Below are 22,790 nucleotides of genomic sequence, written 5' to 3'. Positions count from 1 at the left end.
TCTTTGAATGGTAGTTAATTCTTGGATTGGTAGTTAATTCTTAGATATGTAGTTAATTCCTGGATTGGTAGTTAATCCCTGGATTAGTAAGTATCAGCAGTTTTGCGTCTGGGATTCCAGGGATTCGGATTATTTTAAACATGACAGATCTACTTCATGTCGAGATATCAGAAGTTCTATATTAGCATACAGTTACAACGCTTTCGTTGTGTTATAAGTTTTAACCCCATTTTATTGGTAGCATCTAACTCTGGAAAAAGTCAGACAGTTACTAAAAATAGTATAGATTGCTAAAATATAAGTCAAATACCACAATGAATAATAAAAATAAAAATAACAGTATTAGTTTTATTACAAAAGAGTATGTCTCAATACAAAAAACAAACATTGGCAGTAAAGACATTGGCCAACTAGAACACATGGCGGTAAAATGTCCACGCTGTCAAGGGTGGAATCACCTGTAGGAATATAGAGTGTAATCTGTCAAAACGGAATTCTTTGGGACCCAAATGCATGTCCGGTTTAAACAGTGGTCCGGATTGATGTGGTTATAGCAGGAGACATTGAAATGGGGAATTAACAATGCATGTCCGGTTTAAACAGTGGTCCGGATTGATGTGGTTACAGCAGGAAATATTGAAATGGGGAATTAACAATGCATGTCCGGTTTAAACAGTGGTCCGGATTGATGAGGTTACAGCAGGAGATATTGAAATGGGGAATTAACAATGCATGTCCGGTTTAAACAGTGGTCCGGATTGATGTGGTTACAGCAGGAGATATTGAAATGGGGAATTACAATGCATGTCCGGTTTAAACAGTGGTCCGGATTGACGTGGTTACAGCAGGAGATATTGAAATGGGGAATTACAATGCATGTCCGGTTTAAACAGTGGTCCGGATTGATTTGGTTATAGCAGGAGATATTGAGAAGGGAAATTAACAAGGCTGAAAGAAATGCTATTTATCAGAGTATATTCGGAACCGTAAATGTGGTCCAGTATTGACAGAAATCCAGTTTCGACAGGTTCCACTACTTAAAATTACCCATTTAGGCGAATCTGGCAGTGCTTGAAAAATATAGCAGCATGATTATAATGCACAACAAGAATAGACAATTCAGTGGACTCGTTGTTGGGAAACTTTAGAAAAAATGATAAATTATGACATTTTACACTGTCGATACAGGCTCAGATTTGATATAAAATATTTACAACTCTCTAAGACACTTTATTAATAAACCTTTATGCTTACCACCCTTCAGTACAATGGTATGTAAACTAGGGTGCAGATTATCGGTATAGCTTTCTGTATCACGAATGACTAGCAACCATAAAATCTCGAATCTCTATTTGTCTCACTCTCCGTAGTCGAAACAATTAAAGTTAACATCATAAAATTTGAAAACGGTCAAATAGGATGTGTTTATCACAATCTTGGAATCCATGAGTCAGCGGATCTGTAGAGCAATCAGCAACAAGGTTTTATCGTGGAATGTCCTTGGACTAATTTCTCGGATGGAACATAATACCATTATGAATTGAACTGCAAAATGCGCATCATTCACCCGTGTTCCAGACACAAAGATATGTGTATCATAAATAGTTTGGCGGATAAAAACTATAAAAATAATAGAGTGGTAACATTCTGCACGCAGCATACAGTCAGTATGGCGCACGGTAGCACCTTCGCTGTGGTTTGGAATGCTTCTGGTTTTTTTGTCATTTGAAAGAATATTGACTAATCCTCTTTTTTTTAATTAGACCACACACACAATTATACTTGACTTAATTATACTCATGACTGACCGGCCCGACAAAGTTGTTTTTTTCAATGTGTTTACTTTAAGATCCGGTTCCGCATTGTTTTTTCAGAAGATGTGAGGTTAGGGTAAGAAATCGAAATCCAAAATAAATTTCGACCTACCCATCATATCAGGTGATGAGAAACAAGACTTTATGTGTGGTCTAATAAGAATAGAGAGTCTTATAATATACACATGCAAATATAATAAAATTGAATTTAAAATACGATTTTTCAAAGTTATGCTCTTGTTGAATATTATAATTTTAAATCCAAATGGTACATAAATGTACCCCAATGCTCGGTCATAGGTCATAGTCGAGCTGGACAGTGTGATATAACGATATAAATGACCATTCTAGAAGAAACATGTTCAGTGCAGATTATGTCCTCTCAACTCTCTCTGGTAACTATGGTGACAGATGGATGGTGTCCCGGGAATATGTTAGATGTTTCATGGATATAAAAGTCATATCCTCGTCGCACGTGACACACAACACAACGATATGTTATTAGGTGTACCGTCTATGCGCGTGACGTCACAAGACAGTGTAATGACTAGATTGTAAAATCTCATACTATCACATACTGCCTGACGTGTGTCTGATACTATCACAGATCGTGAAAATCTATCACAGTCACAATCAGAGCCTATTTCAGACTTTCTTCGCGTGTCTGAATCTAAGGCAGACTGTCTGAAGAGTGAATCTATTACAACTGGATGTTCTGGAACTGTCTAGGCCTCTTGATGGATCAGCCTGCTAGCACCACTATGTGCCCACCGTGCATCGCGCCATCTTCACTCGTCCTCTCACTGGTGCCATGACAACAGTTTCGGGCGTATACTGCCATTTTCACTTTCATTAAAGCTCCTTTAATTCTTCCCGCCATTTCTGACATTGCATTGATTGTCGTCTGCTTCTGTTCGGTCCGTCCTCAAACATTGGCGATGCTGGGACTGAGTGACACCCTGCTGTTGAGGACGGAGGACACCGGCGAGAGCCTCGTGTCAGCCGTCATGGTGGAGGCGTTGCTACCGAAGAGGAAGGTGGGGCGTGTCTTCTGGATGTCGTCGACCTTGACCTCTGACGGGGCGTACCTGCTGTGTTTCATACGGTCCTCCAGCTTACAGGGACCCCACTGGGGGATCGGGGACATGTTGTACACCAGTAGCTGAAAATGGAGGCGGAAGGTTACAAAACGAAGCCGGAAGGTTACAAAAGGATTATGTTTTCACAAAATCTCTACTGCTATTTCACTTGAAGTTTTCTTGCTTCTTTCCATAAATATATAATCAGCACACAGTTCCTGTTCACCTTAATCCCGGGACTGACTGTCCAGCACTCATTCCTTGCGAGTTAATACCATTCGCATACAATTCATTTTCTTCCTGTCAATATCATATGTTCAAACCCCGCAAAATACCATTTAATGTGTCATGTTCGGCCATGTTATATTTAAGTTTAATGAATTAATGTCAAATAAGAATGTACTGAAGCCTTTGACTGCGTATGTATTCCGTGCAATGAATTGTAGCAATGATAAGATGAGTGACTTAAATACATAGAAATCAATATGTCCACCCACTATCCACAAAGATGTGTACTGTAGGCAAATAGCCTTTCCGTATTTCTGTAATAAAGATTGATTGATTGAAACTAGTTCCAATATGGCTTCCTGCTAGTGTTTGCCGAGATTCTGTTGGAGATGTGACGTAAACTCACCGAGAAGCCGCCTTCAACACAGTACTTGTACATGAAGTAGATGGGGACGGTGACGATGGGGAACATGACGATCATCCAGCCGGCGGCCAACATGGTCACGGGGTACGGGGCGGTCTCATAGCTGGGGTTCTTGTACAGCACAATGTTGAAGATGATGGTGGCGCCGATCACAATCGGCGAGACAAACTTCCAACAGATCTGCCAGTACAGGTTTGGTTTCTTCCCCAGCATCATCTCAATGTCTTCCGAGAACCGCTCGAATTCTGTGAAAAGTTTGTGAATTAGTATGTGTCTGTACACAACAAATGGTACTAAACTGTTTTGATTACATGACCGGGATTGTTTGTTTGTTTACCTGCCCTCATACACACGTTTGTTGCTTTGTTTGTTGTTTACCGCCGCATTTAGCAATATATGACGGCGGTCTGTGAATAATCGAATCAGGACCAGACAATCCAGTGATTGCTATCATGAGTATCGATCCACGCAACTGGGATACGATGACATGCGTCAACAAAGTCAAAGAGCCTGACAACCCGATCCCGTTAGTCGCCTCTTACGGCAAGCATGGGTTATGAAGACCAATTATAACCCGGATATTTACATGATAAGGGTTTGGGTTTACCTCTTTCAGTCATGTTAACCACGTTGGTGGAATATACTATCAGGGACGGACAAAGAATCATAACAGCGACGAATCTGGGATCCGAACCAACGACTTTCGGATCCCGGCATCTAAGGAGGGTAACTCTTCATAGAGAGTCGCAGAGCCAGCGACACGCGTCTTCTTTTTTTATGGATGTAATACACGCCCTTACATACATCGTACCATTGATATTTGCACCCAATTCCTTACGAAACACAACATGCTATATATTAACGCCGCATTCAGCAATTTCCAGCTAGAAGATGGCGGTCTGTAATGGATCAATCCAGTGACTGATATCATGAGCAACAATTCATACCGCCGGGATACGTTGACACGGCATGGACAACATGACCACGCCATTAAGTCGCCTGTGCCAATGAACAGAGATTCCTGGGGACATATTCTAACCCGGATTTCCCACGAGGGGACAGAGGATGGAGAGACTAGTACTTGAGGATGTCCACTTACTGTAGATCCAGTTGAGGGCGACAATCTCGATGAGGCCGACGACGAGGAGGGGGAAGCCGCCCACACTGTAGTCGACCAGGTTCAATAGGTAAATACCCCCCTGAAAGAAATAATGCTCAGTCAATACCCCAGTCGAATGTATTAAACCAATGTATTAAACCGTATGCTAAATCATTCAACATGTTCTAAATACAGAAATCCTTTCAGTGGGTGCGCCCGGCTAGATCGACTCATTTCACTCCGCCGCCCATATGCAAGAATCTCGCAGCTGTGTTGCTTGGCTATTGTCCTTGAAACTCAATGCAAGTTATCAGTCCTTCTGAATGAAGCGGGTTAACTGACCCAGATTCCATGTTTGTTAATTGTATATTTCCCGGGGAGATAAAAATATGATTTAAATCGATACTGCTCCCTGGACCGGATAATAAGTGTGCAGCGCCTTGAACACACCTTTTGGGCATTGATACAGCTAAATAGTAGTAGTAGTAGTAGAAGTAGTAGTAGAAGTAGTAGTAGTAGTAGTAGTAGTAGTAGTAGTTATATTATGCTGTGAGCATCTTCATCATTATACCATACTACTACTACATGTCACTAGGGATATTATTATTATTATTATTATTATTATTATTATTATGATACTAGAGTGGTTGTGGGTGTCAGTCTTGTACCTTGCACACCATGGGGAGCCCGAGGAGGAAACCGACAACGACGATGCCGACTCTGAACAACGTTGACGCCAGCTTGCCGGGCAGGGAGGAGCGGAACTCGTCAATGAATGCACTCATCACGCACTCGACCATTGAGAACTGGAAACACACACGTGAAATGTGAAACTATTTCAGGTTTGGATTAAAAAGGTAAACAGGAAAAAATATATTAACGCCAAAAATACAAATGACTAAGGTACGAAACTAGAAAAATAGAAATTATTATCTTTATTTTATTGCCTGTAATTACTGTGTATTAACATTTTTTTATATATAAAATTAAGACCTATCTCTACATAATTGCCCTTGTAATAATCATGATAATCACCATCATAGTAATTAATTAATAGTAGTATCATTATTATTATCATTAACTATTGTTAACGAGAAAAAACTCTTTTCGATATAATTGCTAAGTTTATAATAATTATCATTACGATATTTATCCATAATAACAGCTGTATCATTATATTCAGATTCCCTCCCCAGGATGTGAATCTCACCTGGGATCCGAATCCGAGAGTTGCCATCATGAGGAAGAAGAAGACGGCCCACAGAGGTGAGACTGGCATCCGGGAAATAGCTTCAGGGTACACAACGAACGCCAGACCGGGACCTGGTGGCGACAAGCAGCAAACATATTACTTCACGGACAAACATATTACTTCACAGACACACATATTACTTCACAGACACACATATTACTTCACAGACAAACATACTACTTCACGGACAAACATATTACTTCACAGACAATCATGTTATTTTACTCTTGTTTATTCCGAAAAATATCTTATTTCCTTTAAGTATATACAAAGAAGAAATGTTTTGTTTTTCGTTTCCGGTATATTATGGTCAACGTAATTTTACATTTACCCACGAAAGGGTATAGGTTACCCCGAATTCTATCCCGTGCAACGTTTGCATGCATTCTTTCTCTCTATATTACTCAAAAATAACGAAAACAAATTGTGTCATAAACTGAGGCACAAGGACATATTTGAAGTCCAAGCTAGTCAAATTCAAATCTTTCAAAACCACCAGTTAAATCAATTTCCCCATGGTTATCAGTCTAACAGTTAATGATTACTAATTACTCAAGATTCCGTTACAGAGGGTGCTAATTACGACATATAGGCCAAGACAGAAATGGACACAGACAATGGATCACAGCCCCTCTTCAAAATGACTGGGACAGTATCTACACCCACCTCCATCGGCGACATCCGCGACGGAGACACCCTTCTCCTTAGCCATGAAGCCCAGGATGGAGAAGATGACCAAGCCGGCGAAGATGCTGGTGGCGCAGTTGATGAGGGCGACGATGAGAGAGTCCTTGTAGCAGTTGTTCCTGAACTTGTTGAAGCTGGACATGGTAATTAGCCCACCTGTACAGGTACTCAGAGAGTAAAAGATCTGCGTGGCGGCGTCGCTCCACACCTGCAAAAATAATAATAATAATAATAATAATAATAATGACCCCGTAGACAAACAACAACTACAAATACGCCCATCGCACACCAATAATAATGGAAACAAGAACAACAACAACAACAACAACAACAATAATAATAATAATAATAATAATGCATTGCGTAGACTTCCAACATGGATAACTGCTCATTAGCGTTACACAAACTTAAAAAACCTGGTACATGGATTAGTATTCATTATCAGCTCCCTGGGGAGTATCAAAGATGCCTATAAGGGCTAGCAGTTAACACTGGCATACATAAACAGAAATAAGGGACCGCCTATTGAAGGAGCCATGGTTCTGATGTTTCCACCACATAGCAGAGATTATTCATCAATGTAGTACTGGATAAAAACCATAAAGACTGCTTTGTATCTATTTTAGTTCCCTTATTTTATTCCATCAGAATACACGTATGTGGTAATTGTGAAGAGAATGACATTTTCAAGGTTAACCCGTATCGCGAAACGCATGCGTATCTAACACATTCTGTAAACGATCTTTGATGACGCCAACATATGTATCAGATGGTTGCTGCATTGCAAGAGTTTAACATTTATCACACTCGCGGACTATGTACATATATAACTGGTATGATGCATTGACTTGACTCCATACATCAGGATAAAACAAATGTCCCTAAATCAAGCGTTATACTCCACCAATAACACATTAACAAAGTAATTTGTATCATTCCGACAAGTTAAAACCCAATTACTCACTCACTCGATCAGACGGACTTACCCGAGGGTCGCCGAGCCTGGAGAAGTCAGGTTTCAGATAGTAGATAATGCCATCCAGAGCGCCATCTAGTGTCACGCCCCGGATGAGAAGGATGGTAAGCATGATGTACGGGAACACCGCGGTGAAATAAACCACCTGCAACACATGCAAGAAATGTCACCATGTGTGACAAACTCAAGCGGCCGTAAAAGCGGCATGTGCCATTCAAAGAAGGACAACTCCTGACGTAATATCGAGTGGGGTCGCTGAACTAAAATGTTGCTTGAACATTATCAAGGTAAATATTGTGGTCCTACATTGTGCTAGACCCCTTGTGTTAAGACACCCTTTTTTACCAACTTTGACTTTGATGGACATTAAAATAATTCTCAACATCAATCAACCTTAGGTATCGGACCCAGCTGAAGTATTAAATAAATGTTCGCATGCTAATTTCGGTTCTGCAGATTTAGGGTTATTTTTCGTTACGGAGTTATACTTTTTTAAATTATTTAACACATTCTTGACTACCAAATAAGGCAATGTTTAAAACATGGCACGCAACTCTCTACTGGATATGGCTAGGAAATGGCCATAAAAAATAATTTATAATTCGACCTACCTACCCTACATTTTTCTTGTTATGATGAAAGTGATCAGAAACAAGATTTTTATGGGGTCTATTGTGAGAAATAAGAGGTGACATGTGCCTCGTAACTTTATCAGAATGTCAAGGAAGTCTTAGCAACAGTTTTAACAGATTCGGTCCAAACAAGCACAGAACTAGACTGTTACATATAGCCGAAAGATAGAGATTGACATTGTAACAGTGATGAAAAAGTTACCTTTCCGAGGGATTGGATGCCCCGAATCAAACACGCCCCAACTATGACCCACGCGGCGAGGAGACACAGCGCCAGTTTCCAGTTGACGGATCCAAGTTCCCCAATGTTGTCATTCTGTTCAAGGACGAAGTATCTGAAACAAACAAGACGGAGCGTTACGGGGCAATCGAAGGGGCTGTGAATGAAAGTATCTATGTTTGGAATTGCATGGAATGAATATTGTTTTATTCCGCTTTTCGAAATATCACAACAATATCATCATGCATCTGATGAAGGAGTAAGTATATACTCCGAAACGTTGTGTTCCTCATAATAAAATAGTTTACACACAAATCAACGAAAATGTTATAATTTAACATAGATGTGCAACTGTCCTAGTGTTATCATTGCTGTGAGGAACGGCCCTGATTAGCAGGCACATTTAGTTATTATTATTAAACTAAATTGAAATAACCTGTTTCAGCTTAAAAGTTAATAACTCACTTATAATATTCCTCCGCGGGAGTGTTGAACGTCACGTTGCTGGGGTGCGATGGGGGTGCAACGGCTGTAATTATAGGGGAGATAACTCTAAAAAACATGCCATGACAATACAAAACACAACTTTATCGACACCACGTGGTACATCATTTACAAAAAAAAGGAAAACCTGAATACTTACCACTGTCTGAGAAGTTATGGGAGAGACAACTGTTGGTGTTCCATGTATTTCCACACGTTGTCCATGGCAACACAGGTGTCATGGATGCGCCAAGGTAGAAGAGCGTATGCGCAATAATGACGTTGTAATACAAGCTGATTAGCCAAGATACGATCACCATGCTGTACCCAAGTCCTGAAATATAAAAATCAATAAAATAAAAATAGATCTAATAATACACATACCTGCGTTATCTCAGTGTGTCTCCTATATACGCACTGCAGACATGCCATGTAGCCGATTACATTGGTTACCATGGCAATAGTGCATCAGCGTCAAGACTTCGTTGCAATACCAAATCCGACCCATCGGAAGTGTCAGTTTAATCGACAACATAAGCTATATTGTTACAAACAGGATTTGTCTACAAATTCGTACTGAACGCTTTAACGGGAAGAATTGCTAATAAAACATACCTATCAGAAGAGAAATGTAAAGGTCTATTTAATATTCTCGTAAGGGGAGAGGGAGTGAGGTTTGGAGATTTTTTTTAAAAAAAGAACAATCTTTCTGACATGAAGAACGGCACACATTTGTGTTTTCACAACACATTTTTTAAAAACATCCAGCAAACAATTACTTGTTTGTAAAATATGACTTTTCCCCACTATATTCAGTGACAATATATTTCCCTTATAAAATTTACCTTTCAGTAGAGGGTTGATTCTCCAGATAGATATTGGCCCGAGGCTGGCAAACTGTCCGAACGCCAGCTCCATGTAGAAGAGGGGCAGACCCACCGCGGCAAGCATTATGACGTAAGGGATGAGGAACGCACCTGCCACGGAAACAGACGGTTAGTCTCGGGTGTTGGTTCGTTCGTTTGTTTGTTTGACAAAATTATAGCTGTATGACAGCGGCCTGTAAATAATCTAGTCTCGACCGGACATTCCGGTGATTGATATAATGAGGAACAATCCACCCTCTCGGGGTACAATACAACCTAGGATCCGTTGTTAGCCTCGAGTGTTATGGCTCCACCTCAAATGACATTAAGCAATTTAGTGTTCAAATTGTAAATACACACCAAATAACTGAACATGTTATACGTAAAGGTTTTATGATACTTTAATTAATAAAAGTTAGAAAATTATTAAGTATAAAATGACCTTGTCTCGTGTAGATGGTTGAGTACAGGAATTCATTATTTGTGTCAATAAACGCCAGATATTTGTTAATTTCTAAAACCGGTGTCTTCTTTCAAAAATGTTAATATATAATCATATAATGGAGTACAAAAAGTACATTGATTTTAGATTTTGTATTTCTAAATGACGGAAGAGACTGACATCTGAGGATGATAGATTTGCTTTTGTTCGACAAATGTTAATATATCGTCAGCTGATGGTATATATGGAATTAAGACGCAGGTGAATAAATATGTAAGTAAATAAGTAAATAAATATTATAGAATATATACTCTGTTCCTTATCAGGAAGCGGTACTATAGCAACAAGCAAACCGCCGGATGTGTCCTTGGACCAATACGTCATCGTTAAGTATGTGATGTCCGGTAAATATAATGTATAGCTACCCTTATGTTGTATGGTAACCCTGAACGGGATGTCACAATGGTGTTCAATGGGCAGTATCTATCGCAAGTGTCACATCTGTTTCCTAACACGCCATTTACGTAAATACATTTGCAATTAAACCTCCATAGCCATCTTGGTTTGCCCAGGGCGACAGTCCAATCAATACGATCTCATATCCTCGACTACATGCTTCCTGTTATTACACGGACATGCAATAACAACGCAGGTGGTAGGACAATACCCTGGCAGTGTGTCAAGTAGGTACTAGATACCACAATCTAAAACAACGTGGACACACATACTGGACGGACTGTAAAACTGCTTCAATCGTTGAGGACATTCTATCTCTTTTCTTGTTTTTGAAACTACATACATGATTGATTTTAGTAAGTGAGCGAAAACGGAACCGACAGCGTGTATAGTTTTGGTTGTCGTCAGTGCAGCCGTAGTCGTTCAAGTATGAGTAGTTGGTGCAGTCTTACCTCCGCCGTTCTTGTAGCAGAGGTAGGGGAATCGCCAGACGTTGCCCAGTCCTACAGCATAGCCAATACAGGTGAAGATGAACTCGAGCTTTCCGCCCCAGGCGCCTCTATCCGCCTCGTCGCTCTTGACGTCCTCGCTGCTGTCGACTGTATCCGCCGTCGCCACACTGTCAGATTCATCCTTCTTTTCTTCCTGAAAAAGATGGATAGAACGTTAGAGATGTGCTTAAATCAGTAATTTTCCGATGTAAATTATACCCGATTCTTATTCAAATCAGACGTTTTCTAATATCTGACAAACTCTCCATATAGGACGTCACGCGTGATGAACGTCTTTAAACAACAGCGTCGAGGCTTCCAAATTCTAGAAACTAGCAAGGGAAGCACACTGCCGATTTTATGTTAAAAATCAATGGAAACAATCGGTTCTGATTGGAAAATAATAGACCAGTACAGTTTCAGTAATTTATTGATCATTGTTATTAAATCATCGGTAGTGCTGCCATGTTAGATTGTGTTCTTCCAAGGGCTAGCCACACCCGTCACACTGATCTTCCTCCAAGAGGTATAACGCGCGGCCCTGCTCACTAACAAGATCATGCACCACGGAACCCTAGGATCAGTCTGATTACAATTGACATGTTGAGGTACGCCTAGCAGCCGCTCACTTCCTGCAGGTCTAATTGCATCACGACTAGCCACACTAACGTACGTCTACCCATCTTACCATTTCTTACCATCTACCCATCTTATAATTTCAAATAATAACCAACTGATAATAAGATATAAAAATTGCTATGAACCTAAATAACGGTTACTTAAGTGAGTCTCATAGTTGACTGATGATAAATTTATGTTGAAATTAATGTTTATGAAAGGGTATATTCTAGCCTGTGTTAGCTATCTCCGGATCATATATATCAGTATCACAGATCTTCTGTGTCAAACGATGTGTTTCAAGACAAGTAGATGCTTTCTGTGTGATGATACCGACAATCGCCTGTGTGACGTCACCTCCCTGTTTAACATCAATGAGATTCTTTCTTGGATTGATGTTTCTATATTCAGCGACGTTTATCAACTTTGGCAGCCTTGACTTAAATGGAGAGAAGTCTGCGAGTTTTCTGTGAATCAAATGACGTCACTGGCGCTATGCCAACGCGTAAGCTCTAGTGATCCGCTCGGAGTAATTGCTGACGAAAATATCTCCAATACGAGAGGGCTGGTGCGCTAACGGCCGATCGCGAGGGAATCAATACACTTGCGTGGGTTAACACAATTCCACCAAAACACATAGCGACAGCCCTTAGAACCAATCAACTAAGGGGGATAACTCGTCGATGAGTGTAGCACCTAAGAAACTAAATGCTACAGGCGTATAAAGGCTCAGGTACAAGAGAACGCGGTTATTGATATGATTCACGTTATGTATTTAAAAATAAGAGCAAATGAATGCTTACATGTTGAGAGTAGGAATGGTCAGATCGCATAATAAAAAAAGTGAAATATTTGAATATTGCATATACATGTAATTTGATGTTTGGATTTTAAAGGGAGACAACTGGTGTACCTCGGTATATAGACGATATGACGACATAGTGCATCAACGATCTGGAGGAAGGAGTGCCTTGTTTGTTGTAGGGTTGAAAAGTAAAATACATTAATCCTGGGCGGATCCCCTTCTAACAACCAAATGTAGTATGATGTAAAATTATCTGTTTTGATGTTTTGGACCCCTCCCTTTAAAAATGCTGTATCATCCGTTGTTAAACTCCTTTCCATATACATAATAATACAAAGAAACGCATCATGAATGAAAACAATCACGAGTGTCTTGTGGCAAATACTTCACTGGCACAGTTATTCTACATGCTCCAACTCGGAACATTACGCACACTACCCGACCAGGAAATAATAAGTTAGTATAGCAAGTCACAGGCGTTGTTTTAATCAGTCCGTGACTTGTGACTTCAATGATAATGTTTTATTATCTAAGCCCAACAGGACCTCGTGTTGGGACGATCACCAGATTAACTGTCGGTGATGATGTATACAGCATCTTTTTACCGGTTACAGCAAACTGTCCCAGGTGTCATGTGTCTTCCTCAACACGTGACTATATGAATAGGCCATTTGGGGAATAACCAACAGTCACATGATTATAGTTTATACATACTTTTAACAAATTGCGAAATTAAAACGGACTAGGCACGATTGTTATATTGTTTGTTGGTTGTTTAAAGCCGCACTCAGCAATATTCCAGCTAAATGACAGAATATAATCGAGTCTGGACCAGAGAATCCAGTGATTGACATCATGAGCATCGATCCACGCAATTGGGATACGATGACCAGTATCAACCAAGTCAGCGAGCCTGACCACCCGATCCCGTTAGTCACCTCTTACGACAAGCAAAGCCGCGTCTCACGGCAAATGTGGTGGGTTGAAATTGATATAACTTTAATAACGCTATTGATAACGCTCTTTAAGCGAATGGGTTGAAAAATCCACCTTAATATATACTACACAAAAGAAGTTAAAGAACACCCAATTCTTTCATGTTACTCTAGTTAATCTGTCATTGCATAAGAGATAAGCTAGTAATGTGAAAGAACAGGGTGTTCCTTGACTTCTTTTGTGTAGTATATCGTAGAAACAAATGTATGCTTAACACGTGTTCTATCAGATGTGAAAACCTGTCTTTTCGGCTTGACAGCCACAGTGTTCCGTTCCCGAGTTGCACACGGAATTTGATATTGAAAGACAAGTTCTTTATTTAAACAATGAGTAATGTGAAATTACTTCCTTGAAGATGGTAAATCGAGTGGGATTTTACCAGGAAAGTTTTCAAATTGTCAAACACGGAAAACCAAACATACAAGGCGGATTAACATGGGAATGATCTTCGATATTTGCATCCCCATACGAATAATGAAAAGCCATTGGAAAGGTGAACAGGCGCTGTCAATCAGCTCTTTTTTTTAAAAAAAGAAGAAAGAGTTACAATCTCACTGCTGAATAAACGATATGTATGTGATATGACTGCAGTATGGTGTCTCAGTGGGTTTGCATAAAAAAGACGGCATTAGTCGGGGCTGATAAAATCAGTCCGTCAGACAAACAGACAGACACAGATGGACGTCACCATATTTGTACAATGATATTAAACGCGACCCCCCCCCCCCCCCCCCCCCCCCCCCCCCCCCATTTCACCTCAACTGTATACGTGATGTACTGTATATCAAAGGGCATAAATAAGCTGGTATGCAGGAGTGGCCTACCTGTAGACGACATGTATCCATTATTAATGTACTGTTCTATTGGTATGCGTAGGTATGGTATTGGGTTCATAATGTTAAGGTGTGGTTTGGGGAATTAACTCCCAGACGGGTATAGAAGGCCAGAGGCGCGGTGATAGAAACCTTCGATAAATACAGTCTCATCCTGTCCAGCTAAACACCTTTAATAAAGAATCGATATTTCGGTGTGGAAACCGATCAGCGACGTTTTTGAGGAATTGGTTTCTCCGGCAACAGCATACGTCACAATCTTCCATCAAGATTACGCGTCTCTGGAAGCTTCCTAGCGCTATCGATTTTTGTCTCCAAGACATACAAAATAATCAGGATTGAAGAAGAATCAATCACCATTCCTTGGCAACTTTCCAAGTCCGGTCAAATCCAGACTGAACTGAATGTCGTCTGCTTCCCCCTCACTTCCAGACATCAGTAGGTGTAGTTGCCACGGTGACAAAATCATGTTAAGTGTTTTCGAATGCGCAAAATCGATATTTAGATAAATTATGTTAGTCTATTGAAATCGCATCCATATTGTCTTTGAAATTCAATTTTTTATTAACATGTAAGAATAATACTTTTGTGAGCGATAAAACGGGGAATTGCTTAAATATAAATGTAAACATTTCATCCGTTTTAAAATACACACACAATTACAGCGAAATCATCATTTCAATTCGTTATCATCAATAGAAAAACATAACTGTCTTACCTTCTGAACCGTATGAAACACGTATTTTATCGTTTGTCCTTTCTCGTTCCCGCCAAGCATAGGTTCACAGACCTCTTCTATATTGACAACTTGAAGCAGTTCTTTAGACATTTCAAGTGTTACTTTTTCAAAAACAAAGAAGATGAAGCCTTATAGTGAATGTCCAGCTACTCGTGTGCGCAAGACCCGCGTGGCTGTTGACTTTTACGATATAAACACACGGCGGTGCGTGGGCTTTATATAGACGGCCGTGACGTCATAACCACGTGACTTCGCCGCGACCTTCTTCTGATGTTTACAAACAATCTAGATTACGACACACCGCGTACCTTTCCATGAGTGAATGGAGTTACTCCACTGACCTACTATATACCCATATCTTTTAAATTAAGTGATGAAAGTAAAGATAGTCTGGTTGTCTGAGGCAGAATAACTTTGAAGGGAAATGTTTTGGTTGTAAGAGTGACATTTCACGGTCGGTATCTTTGTACAAGTTTTCTACCATGAGCGTTAGAAATGACATTGTTATGATTATGAAATTTATTTATTGATTCTGTAGCATATTTGTTATAAAACACCATTATCCACGTGCAACACGGTTTTGCTGACAAATTTTCATTATTCACCAGCGTGACAGCCGATTTCTATATTTCATAATATAGTTCCAGGAACGGTGTGAGTTTGTGGAATACCGATGACTGTCAAAATAGGTCCCCTATCGTATATGTAAGTATGTCGATACAGACGCACAGCCGGGTGTTTTATCTGTCGAGGCAGTTCCAGGAACGGCATGGTTACAGGGACAACGGTGACTGTCAAGATAGCCCTCCTGTATTTGGTGATCGGATATATATGCATATCTCATGTAAAGTTAGCAACGTTGAACGTGACTATGCATTTTTATGTAATATCGTATAAATGATTTAAGTGACAGTGAAGTGAGTGACATTTTCAAATATACTTAGGTTAATAACTCTTTATAATTAACACGTTGTCTTATGCCTATATGCGTAGTTAGTATTGTGTAAAGCCCAGAGCATTGATATGAATGTTATTGTCGTCATCATCATCATCATCATCATCATCATCATCATTATTGTTGTTGTCATTATTATTGCTGTTATTGTTGTCATTATTAATGCTTCCATTATTATTGGTGTGTGATGGATATATTTGTTGTTTTTAACTTTGTATAATTTCTACGCGGTGAAGCAGTATTTTGCGAAGATCATGCTCTGCACATTGTAAATATTAAAAGAAGGGATTAAATTGAAAGAGGTATTCTTAAAACATTTGATTATCGATTTTGCACGAAAATAGCAGGCCGTGCTATTTATAGTATTGAAGTACAAGGGGGAATCGATTCGTTGGGGTGAAGGTCGTTGCTTTGTAGGAATGTTGTGGGTGTCGCAATGTAAAGTCGATGTTGGCGTCGGCGACGTCGATAGTCAGCAACTACTGCGCTAATGCCAGCGGGAGGACGATCCAGACAAGGATTCTTCAAAACAATGCATGAAAAATAATGTAAGATCGTGTGTTTTGACAACTAGGGCTTGAAAAATCAGTGAGGGGTAGGGAGGCCAGGGGTGTTGGGAATTAGGGAGGGGTAGGAGGCTAAGGGGGGGGGGGGGGGGGGGGGGGGGTCGGGATAGCTGTGTGTTCCGGTCTTTGTTTTCATACGTGGTACGCTAATTTCTAATGTGGCCCTTGACTCCACATCTCCACCCCACAATCTCTCAATACCGGTCCTTCTATCCACCCCTATCAATACTAATCCACCCAGACCTGTGTTAATCTCCTTAACTTGTTTAATCCGATAAGTACGAGTGATGTTTTGTTGATATCATAACAGATGATTGATACGTGGATTGTTTTTTTTGAAGCAAGAAGATAAATTTGGCGGATTTTTCTCAGTAAAAGTTCAAACACAAACATTACTTTGACGTAACATTCTACTCTGTTGACCTTCGTGTGACCTTTCATGAAACAGCTGGCAATTCGTTGTCAACATTAAGTAGAATACAATGATTAAAAAAATGGCCACTGACACTTTTCAGCTTAAACAAAGACGTATGATAAAACAAGACGTTAAACAAAAACATAAAAAATACGTACTCTAAGGCATCTGTACAAATAATGTATCAAGCTTTCATGGAAATATGTGTTGGAGTATTCGTTTTTGTTTACAAACAACTAAGATAAGCATTGTATATATGCTGTTATATGCCACCACGTGCACGTGTTTGCCAGGTGGCGCTCTGTTGACATGTGATATTACAAATTAACCACCCATGCAAGAGGATCGAAACTGCGGCTGTCGTAACAGTTGTCTCTGTTTCGTTGTCATGGCGACAGAAATATCGTTCATGATTTTACAAATCAAAATAGCGGGGTTTTAGCAGTATGTGAGGTAGTGAGTGCTTTACTTTAGTGGAAATTTAGGGTTGAGTGTAGGGAAACATAAATACAATTTAAATGAGTATTCAGGTACTGCTTAAAAGGGTGGTGTGTGTGTTGTGTGTGTGATGTGATGTGTGTGTGGTGTGATGGGGTGTGCGTGCGTGGTGTGTGTGTGTTGTGTGTGTATGGAGGAAGGGGGGGGGGGACGTCGCACCTGAACGTCAGTGTATGTGTGAGGTTGGCAGACTGACTGCCAAATGTTGTAGATCCCACCTTGATCTGTACAAAACCATACCATCTACGGTTGATTTGAACCAACACCCCTTACTGTAACATTGTATCAGTTTGTTCTAACGTCGAACTGACCCGTGAAGATACGGGGTGAAATAGGTCTTCAGCAACCCATGCTTGCCGTAAAAGGTGACTATGCTTGTTGTAAAAGGCGACTAACGGGATCGGGTGGTCAGGCTCGTTGACTTGGTTGATGCATGTAATCGTGTCCCAATTACGTGGATCGATGTTCATTATGTCAATCACTGGATTGTCTGGTCCAGACTCGATTATTTACGGACCGTCATATAGCTGGAATATTGCTGAGTGCGGCGTTAAACAACAAGGACAAACAAACTTACACCGAACTTATTAAACATTCCTAGCTATTGTTACCATGTCATGTCCTGTCGTACCATCTGACTTCAGTCAACTTCATCCGGACAATATGTAGGTGCGTTGAGAATAGTCATATTTGCAGCACACACGGTAGTAGGGATGACTGTGCATGGTAAGAAAGCTAGGCGGATATGAATAAATTTGATGAGCCTTGTCGTATTGTTATATACTCTGGGCCACTGGCCTGAATGAAGAGATCATATCACCAGGGCGGATCCCGCTGAAAGTCACCCGGAGATATAGAAATACAAGAATGAAACTGCACATTTCAATATGTGGTACAGAAGTACAACCAGCAAACACGACACCTGACACTGTATACAGGTATTAGGGATCAAGTCCATGATGCAATGGGCCATTGTGTACAATAACGGGTGTAGCACTGGGCCACCCCTTGACCTGGTTTCTTCTGGCAACGCAAAACGTAGTGTCACCGCACCTTGATCTACAAACAGCGCAAACAATGCTCCAACTCGTATCATTAACTCCAAGAACTATCGCGAGGGTGGGGCAATACAAATGTTAGTAAATACGGGTCAGTGGCGGGTATTAGCTGTATCCAAAAAGAAATGTGAAATCTATTTGTCGAATTTGGAAATATATAACCAATTAGCTGAAGTATTATATAGAGTTCACCCACTTGCACTATTATATTATCTGCGTCCGATGTGAGACGAGCAAGCACTCGGAAAACTTCGTTTTTCCAGTGCATGGGCTTTGTTTTCCGATTGCTTGTTGGTCGCTAATGGCGGATACACCATGCACGTAGTGCCAAATCAGTGTATATTTCAGTTAGTAGATCGTGGTTAAAAGCGAGAAATAACAGAACTATTTCTATCTTTTGGACATCAAAGGACTGGAAATGTACACTAACTCTAATACGATAACTCTTCATCCTATCGGAGTAAAAGATCTTGTTTGAATGAGATAGGTGCAAAACATGATAATCATCGAGACTGACAACAGAAAATAGCACTGGTGATTTAAAATGTGTCAATATTAACTGACCAATGAACAAATTACGAAATGATATGACCCGTGAATATCCAGGGTAGAATAGGTTTTCAGCAATCAATGCTTGCCGTGAAAGGCGACTATGCTTTACTAACAGGATCGGGTGGTCAGACTCGCTGACTTGATTGATGCATGTCATCGTATCCCAATTGCCTAGATCGATGCTTATGATGTCAATCACTGGATTGTCTGGTCCAGACTCGATTATTTACAGACCGCCGTCATATAACTGGAATATTGCTTAGTGCGGCGTTGAGCAACAAACAAACAAACAAAACGAAATACCAAAAAATCCTAGATTTATTTATCAATTTATGTGAAACAGTATTAGTCCGGCATGACTAATCATACATTTATTTCCCCATCTTAGCTAAAGAAGTAAAGGTCGATGGAGAGTGATGGAAAGCTTCCGCCCTGGTATGATGCAATCACTCGGGCGAATCACTCAAAAACATTCCCAAGCTGGCCGTAAACTTCCACTCGCAGCCAGGATATCACGTGATGTATGAATGGGTTGGTATACACGCATGGCTTCTGGAATGTAAATATACAAATGAAGCTCGTTGATTGGTCGAAGCTGGAGATTTCGACCAATGGGAGGCGGGCATGTCTTCCCACGCAATAAGCGATATGGAAATGTGGAGATCGATGTTTGACCTGCCGACCCCGACTGACGTTACACACCTCGTCACAGTGATCCGTCATGTCCCTGTGCGATTACAGACATGAATATAACCGCGTTATCGTTAAGAAAACCTCGAAAGTGTATTAGGACTGGGATTATAGCATGCTTGTCGGCCGAGGCCTGGCGACCGCACAACTTGAATAACATACCCGCCAGACACGGAAGGGAGACAACTACACATTAGGCATCTATTAGTTCATGGGGTGCCAACTTCCATTCATAACATTTTTGTACCACGCCACTCTTAACCAATAAATCCTCAAAGGCATTTCTAGTGCACAGCATGTTTGAAATAATCAATAGTTTCCGGCGTTTATTAGTATTCTTTTTGTTTATTATCAGTGTTATAATGTATACTTGCCAGGTGTTGTTATATATGATATTATATAAAGAGCGTCTATGTTTTGATTTGCATTGTTGTTTTACGCCGCACTCAGCAATATTCCAGCTATATGACAGCGGTCTGTAAATAATCGAGTCTGGACCAGACAATCCAATGATTGATATCATGCGCACCGATCCACGTAATTGGGATCGATGACGTGCATCAGCCAAGTCAGCGAGCCTGACCACCCGATCCCGTTAGTCGCCTCTTACGACAAGCATAGTCGGTGTCTATGTTGAGTACATTATCTTGGCCTGTTCATCACTGTGTGTCATTAGGGACTGGTTGTTGATTATGGATGAGTCATAAAGGTCAAAATGTATGTGTGAATATGGCACACGCGAACGTACATAAATAATTTAAAAAGGAAATATATGATGAGGTAATTATATCAATGATAGGAATAACAGTCTGGTACACTGTAGAAATGTGATTCTAAACACAAACTTAAATACGTACTTTGTCCCATAATTTTGACATGTTTTGGATCCTGTTTAACAGCTAAACGTGTTCAGGGTCTAATTTTTTAAAAAAGAGTTAATTTGAAAACCGGTGCTTTCTAAACTGGGCGGCAAAATTAACTTTGCACCAGATTGAAGTGACTGTAATTAATAAACTAAAAACGTTTGAGGTGAAGCATATTTAATAAACCAACTATTCCACAAACAATTCAGACATTTTGTGGTCACATATTGTACACCAGACAAACAAAATCAGTGGGAGTTGAAAATTCAGTGTCCAGATTTTAACTGATATTCAATCAAACACGGAAAGTGGTCACAGACACAAGTGACACGTGTCACTTTAATGCCGAATGAGGCCACCCCGTGCCTCCATACATTCAAAGACTGCGTCGGACGGAAAACGTCAAACGTCGGATGAGTTCACGTGGAGAGCGGTTCCATTCATCTTGTAGAGCTTGTACCAACTCTTGTCTGTTGGCGGGAGGGTGTGGTCGGACTCTACCTCACCTGTCCAAGACGTCCCTGGGGTGTTCTATGGGTGATAAGTCAGGAGAACATGCCGGCCACGGTAAGACGTTGACGTTGTTGTTGACAAGGAAGTCTGCTACCATACAAGCTGTGTGGGGCCTGGCGTTGTCGTGTTGGTACAGAACACCTCGGGGTTGTTGCTGGGGGTAGGGCAACACTACTGGACGGAGGATGTCATCTCTATAGCGTTGCGCGTTGAGGTTTCCAGTGATGACGAAGGGTGGCGTTGTCTGGTCTCACCAAATTCCACCCCACTCCATAACGCCAACTCCACCGTAAGAAAAGACTTCTTGAACGCAGCAAACAGCTATCCGTTCACCTCTGCGACAGTAAGCACGCTGTCTGCCATTAACTCTAAACAAACACAACCTGCTAGTCTGTCATACAGACCCTGAAACAAATATATCCAATAGAGCCCATGCAAGTCTATAATCTTTGGCAAGTCTAGATTACTGCAGTATCTGATAATGAAGAGAGTCTCTGGGTTCCTTTTGATTATATTTTATAACTATTAATAAACAACTTTTATTTTCTGTAAAATATGTTTATTTTAGAGACTAGATGTTAGTCTAAGAACCTGCTTTCGTCCGTAATGACCACGCGTTGCCAGTCCCGACGCTGCCACCGTCGCACTGTATTAGCCCATCGTATTCGCCTGCGTCGATGTTCAGCGGTAAACAACTGTCCTCTCGACGGTCGGTAGGCCCCATACCTGCTGCCCGAAGTCTTCTGGTCACTGTGTGTGCGCACACCCGCCGGCCCGAAAGGGTGAAGGGTCTATCGTAGTGGTCATGATCAGGTATACTTCATTATCAGCTTTCTACTCGTCATACAGCAGCAACAACCTACAGATTTTAAAACTTCAGTGGGATACGATCCTGCTCCTTTCACAATTATTTTTTAAAAAGGCACATTTTCACTCTTTTCAATTTTCACTACCGCCCCGTGGCAGTATTAGGGTGTGAAAAGTGAGGGACCGTACATGACCCCGTGGCAGTGTTTGGTTGTGAAAAGTAAGGGACTCTATATGACCCCGTGTCAGAATTAGGGTGTGAAAAGTGAGGGACCGTATATGGTCCCGTGGCAGTATTAGGGTGTGAAAAGTGAGGGACCGTATATGGTCCCGTGGCAGTATTAGGGTGTGAAAAGTGAGGGACTCTATATGATCCCGTGGCAGTATTAGGGTGTGAAAAGTAAGGGACTCTATATGATCCCGTGGCCGTACTAGAGTGTGAAAAGTGAGAGCCCGTAGAGGACAGTGACGAGAATATGCCTATATTCGTGGCATGTGTTACTGAAACCACTCAATGCTGAAGCTATGTAATTGAACAGACTGACTCATCTTTCAGTGAACAAGCAGCACCAAGCTGTCGAAGCACACATCCATGTGTTACCTGTTTTGCAATTTAAAGTGTGTTAAGGATTGTGTATTAAAATATGCTGCTCTGGCAAAGATAATTGGTTAAACATATCATAAGTAAGTATGGCAAGAATACCCATATCATTTACAACATCAATTAATTGTC

General features: G+C 40.7%; 1 protein-coding gene and 1 long non-coding RNA gene across 2 annotated transcripts; one reads left to right on the top strand and one right to left on the bottom strand.

The window, feature by feature from the left end:
• Positions 1-334: 334 nt before the first annotated feature.
• LOC124149784 (sodium- and chloride-dependent glycine transporter 1-like) lies at positions 335-15,321 on the bottom strand. Its single transcript, XM_046521555.2, has 13 exons — positions 15,120-15,321; positions 11,111-11,303; positions 9,740-9,871; positions 9,055-9,228; positions 8,877-8,940; positions 8,394-8,526; positions 7,570-7,704; positions 6,563-6,791; positions 5,855-5,967; positions 5,313-5,450; positions 4,645-4,744; positions 3,528-3,790; positions 335-2,976 (listed from the first exon to the last, which is right to left on the bottom strand). The coding sequence occupies exons 1-13, from the start codon at positions 15,228-15,230 to the stop codon at positions 2,740-2,742; spliced, it is 2,022 nt and encodes a 673-aa protein (XP_046377511.1). The 5' UTR covers positions 15,231-15,321; the 3' UTR covers positions 335-2,739.
• On the top strand, positions 5,379-6,595 carry LOC125374713. The gene is made up of 3 exons (XR_007218731.1): positions 5,379-5,501; positions 5,841-5,910; positions 6,466-6,595. It is a non-coding gene; the product is annotated as an uncharacterized LOC125374713 (long non-coding RNA).
• Positions 15,322-22,790: the final 7,469 nt, after the last annotated feature.

This window comes from Haliotis rufescens, unplaced genomic scaffold (assembly GCF_023055435.1).
Source record: "Haliotis rufescens isolate VD_foot unplaced genomic scaffold, xgHalRufe1.0.p SCAF_6, whole genome shotgun sequence".
In the NCBI taxonomy this organism is placed as follows: Eukaryota; Metazoa; Mollusca; class Gastropoda; order Lepetellida; family Haliotidae; genus Haliotis; species Haliotis rufescens.
The sequence above is the reverse complement of the archived record's forward strand: the minus strand, read 5'-3'. Positions and strand labels throughout refer to the sequence as shown.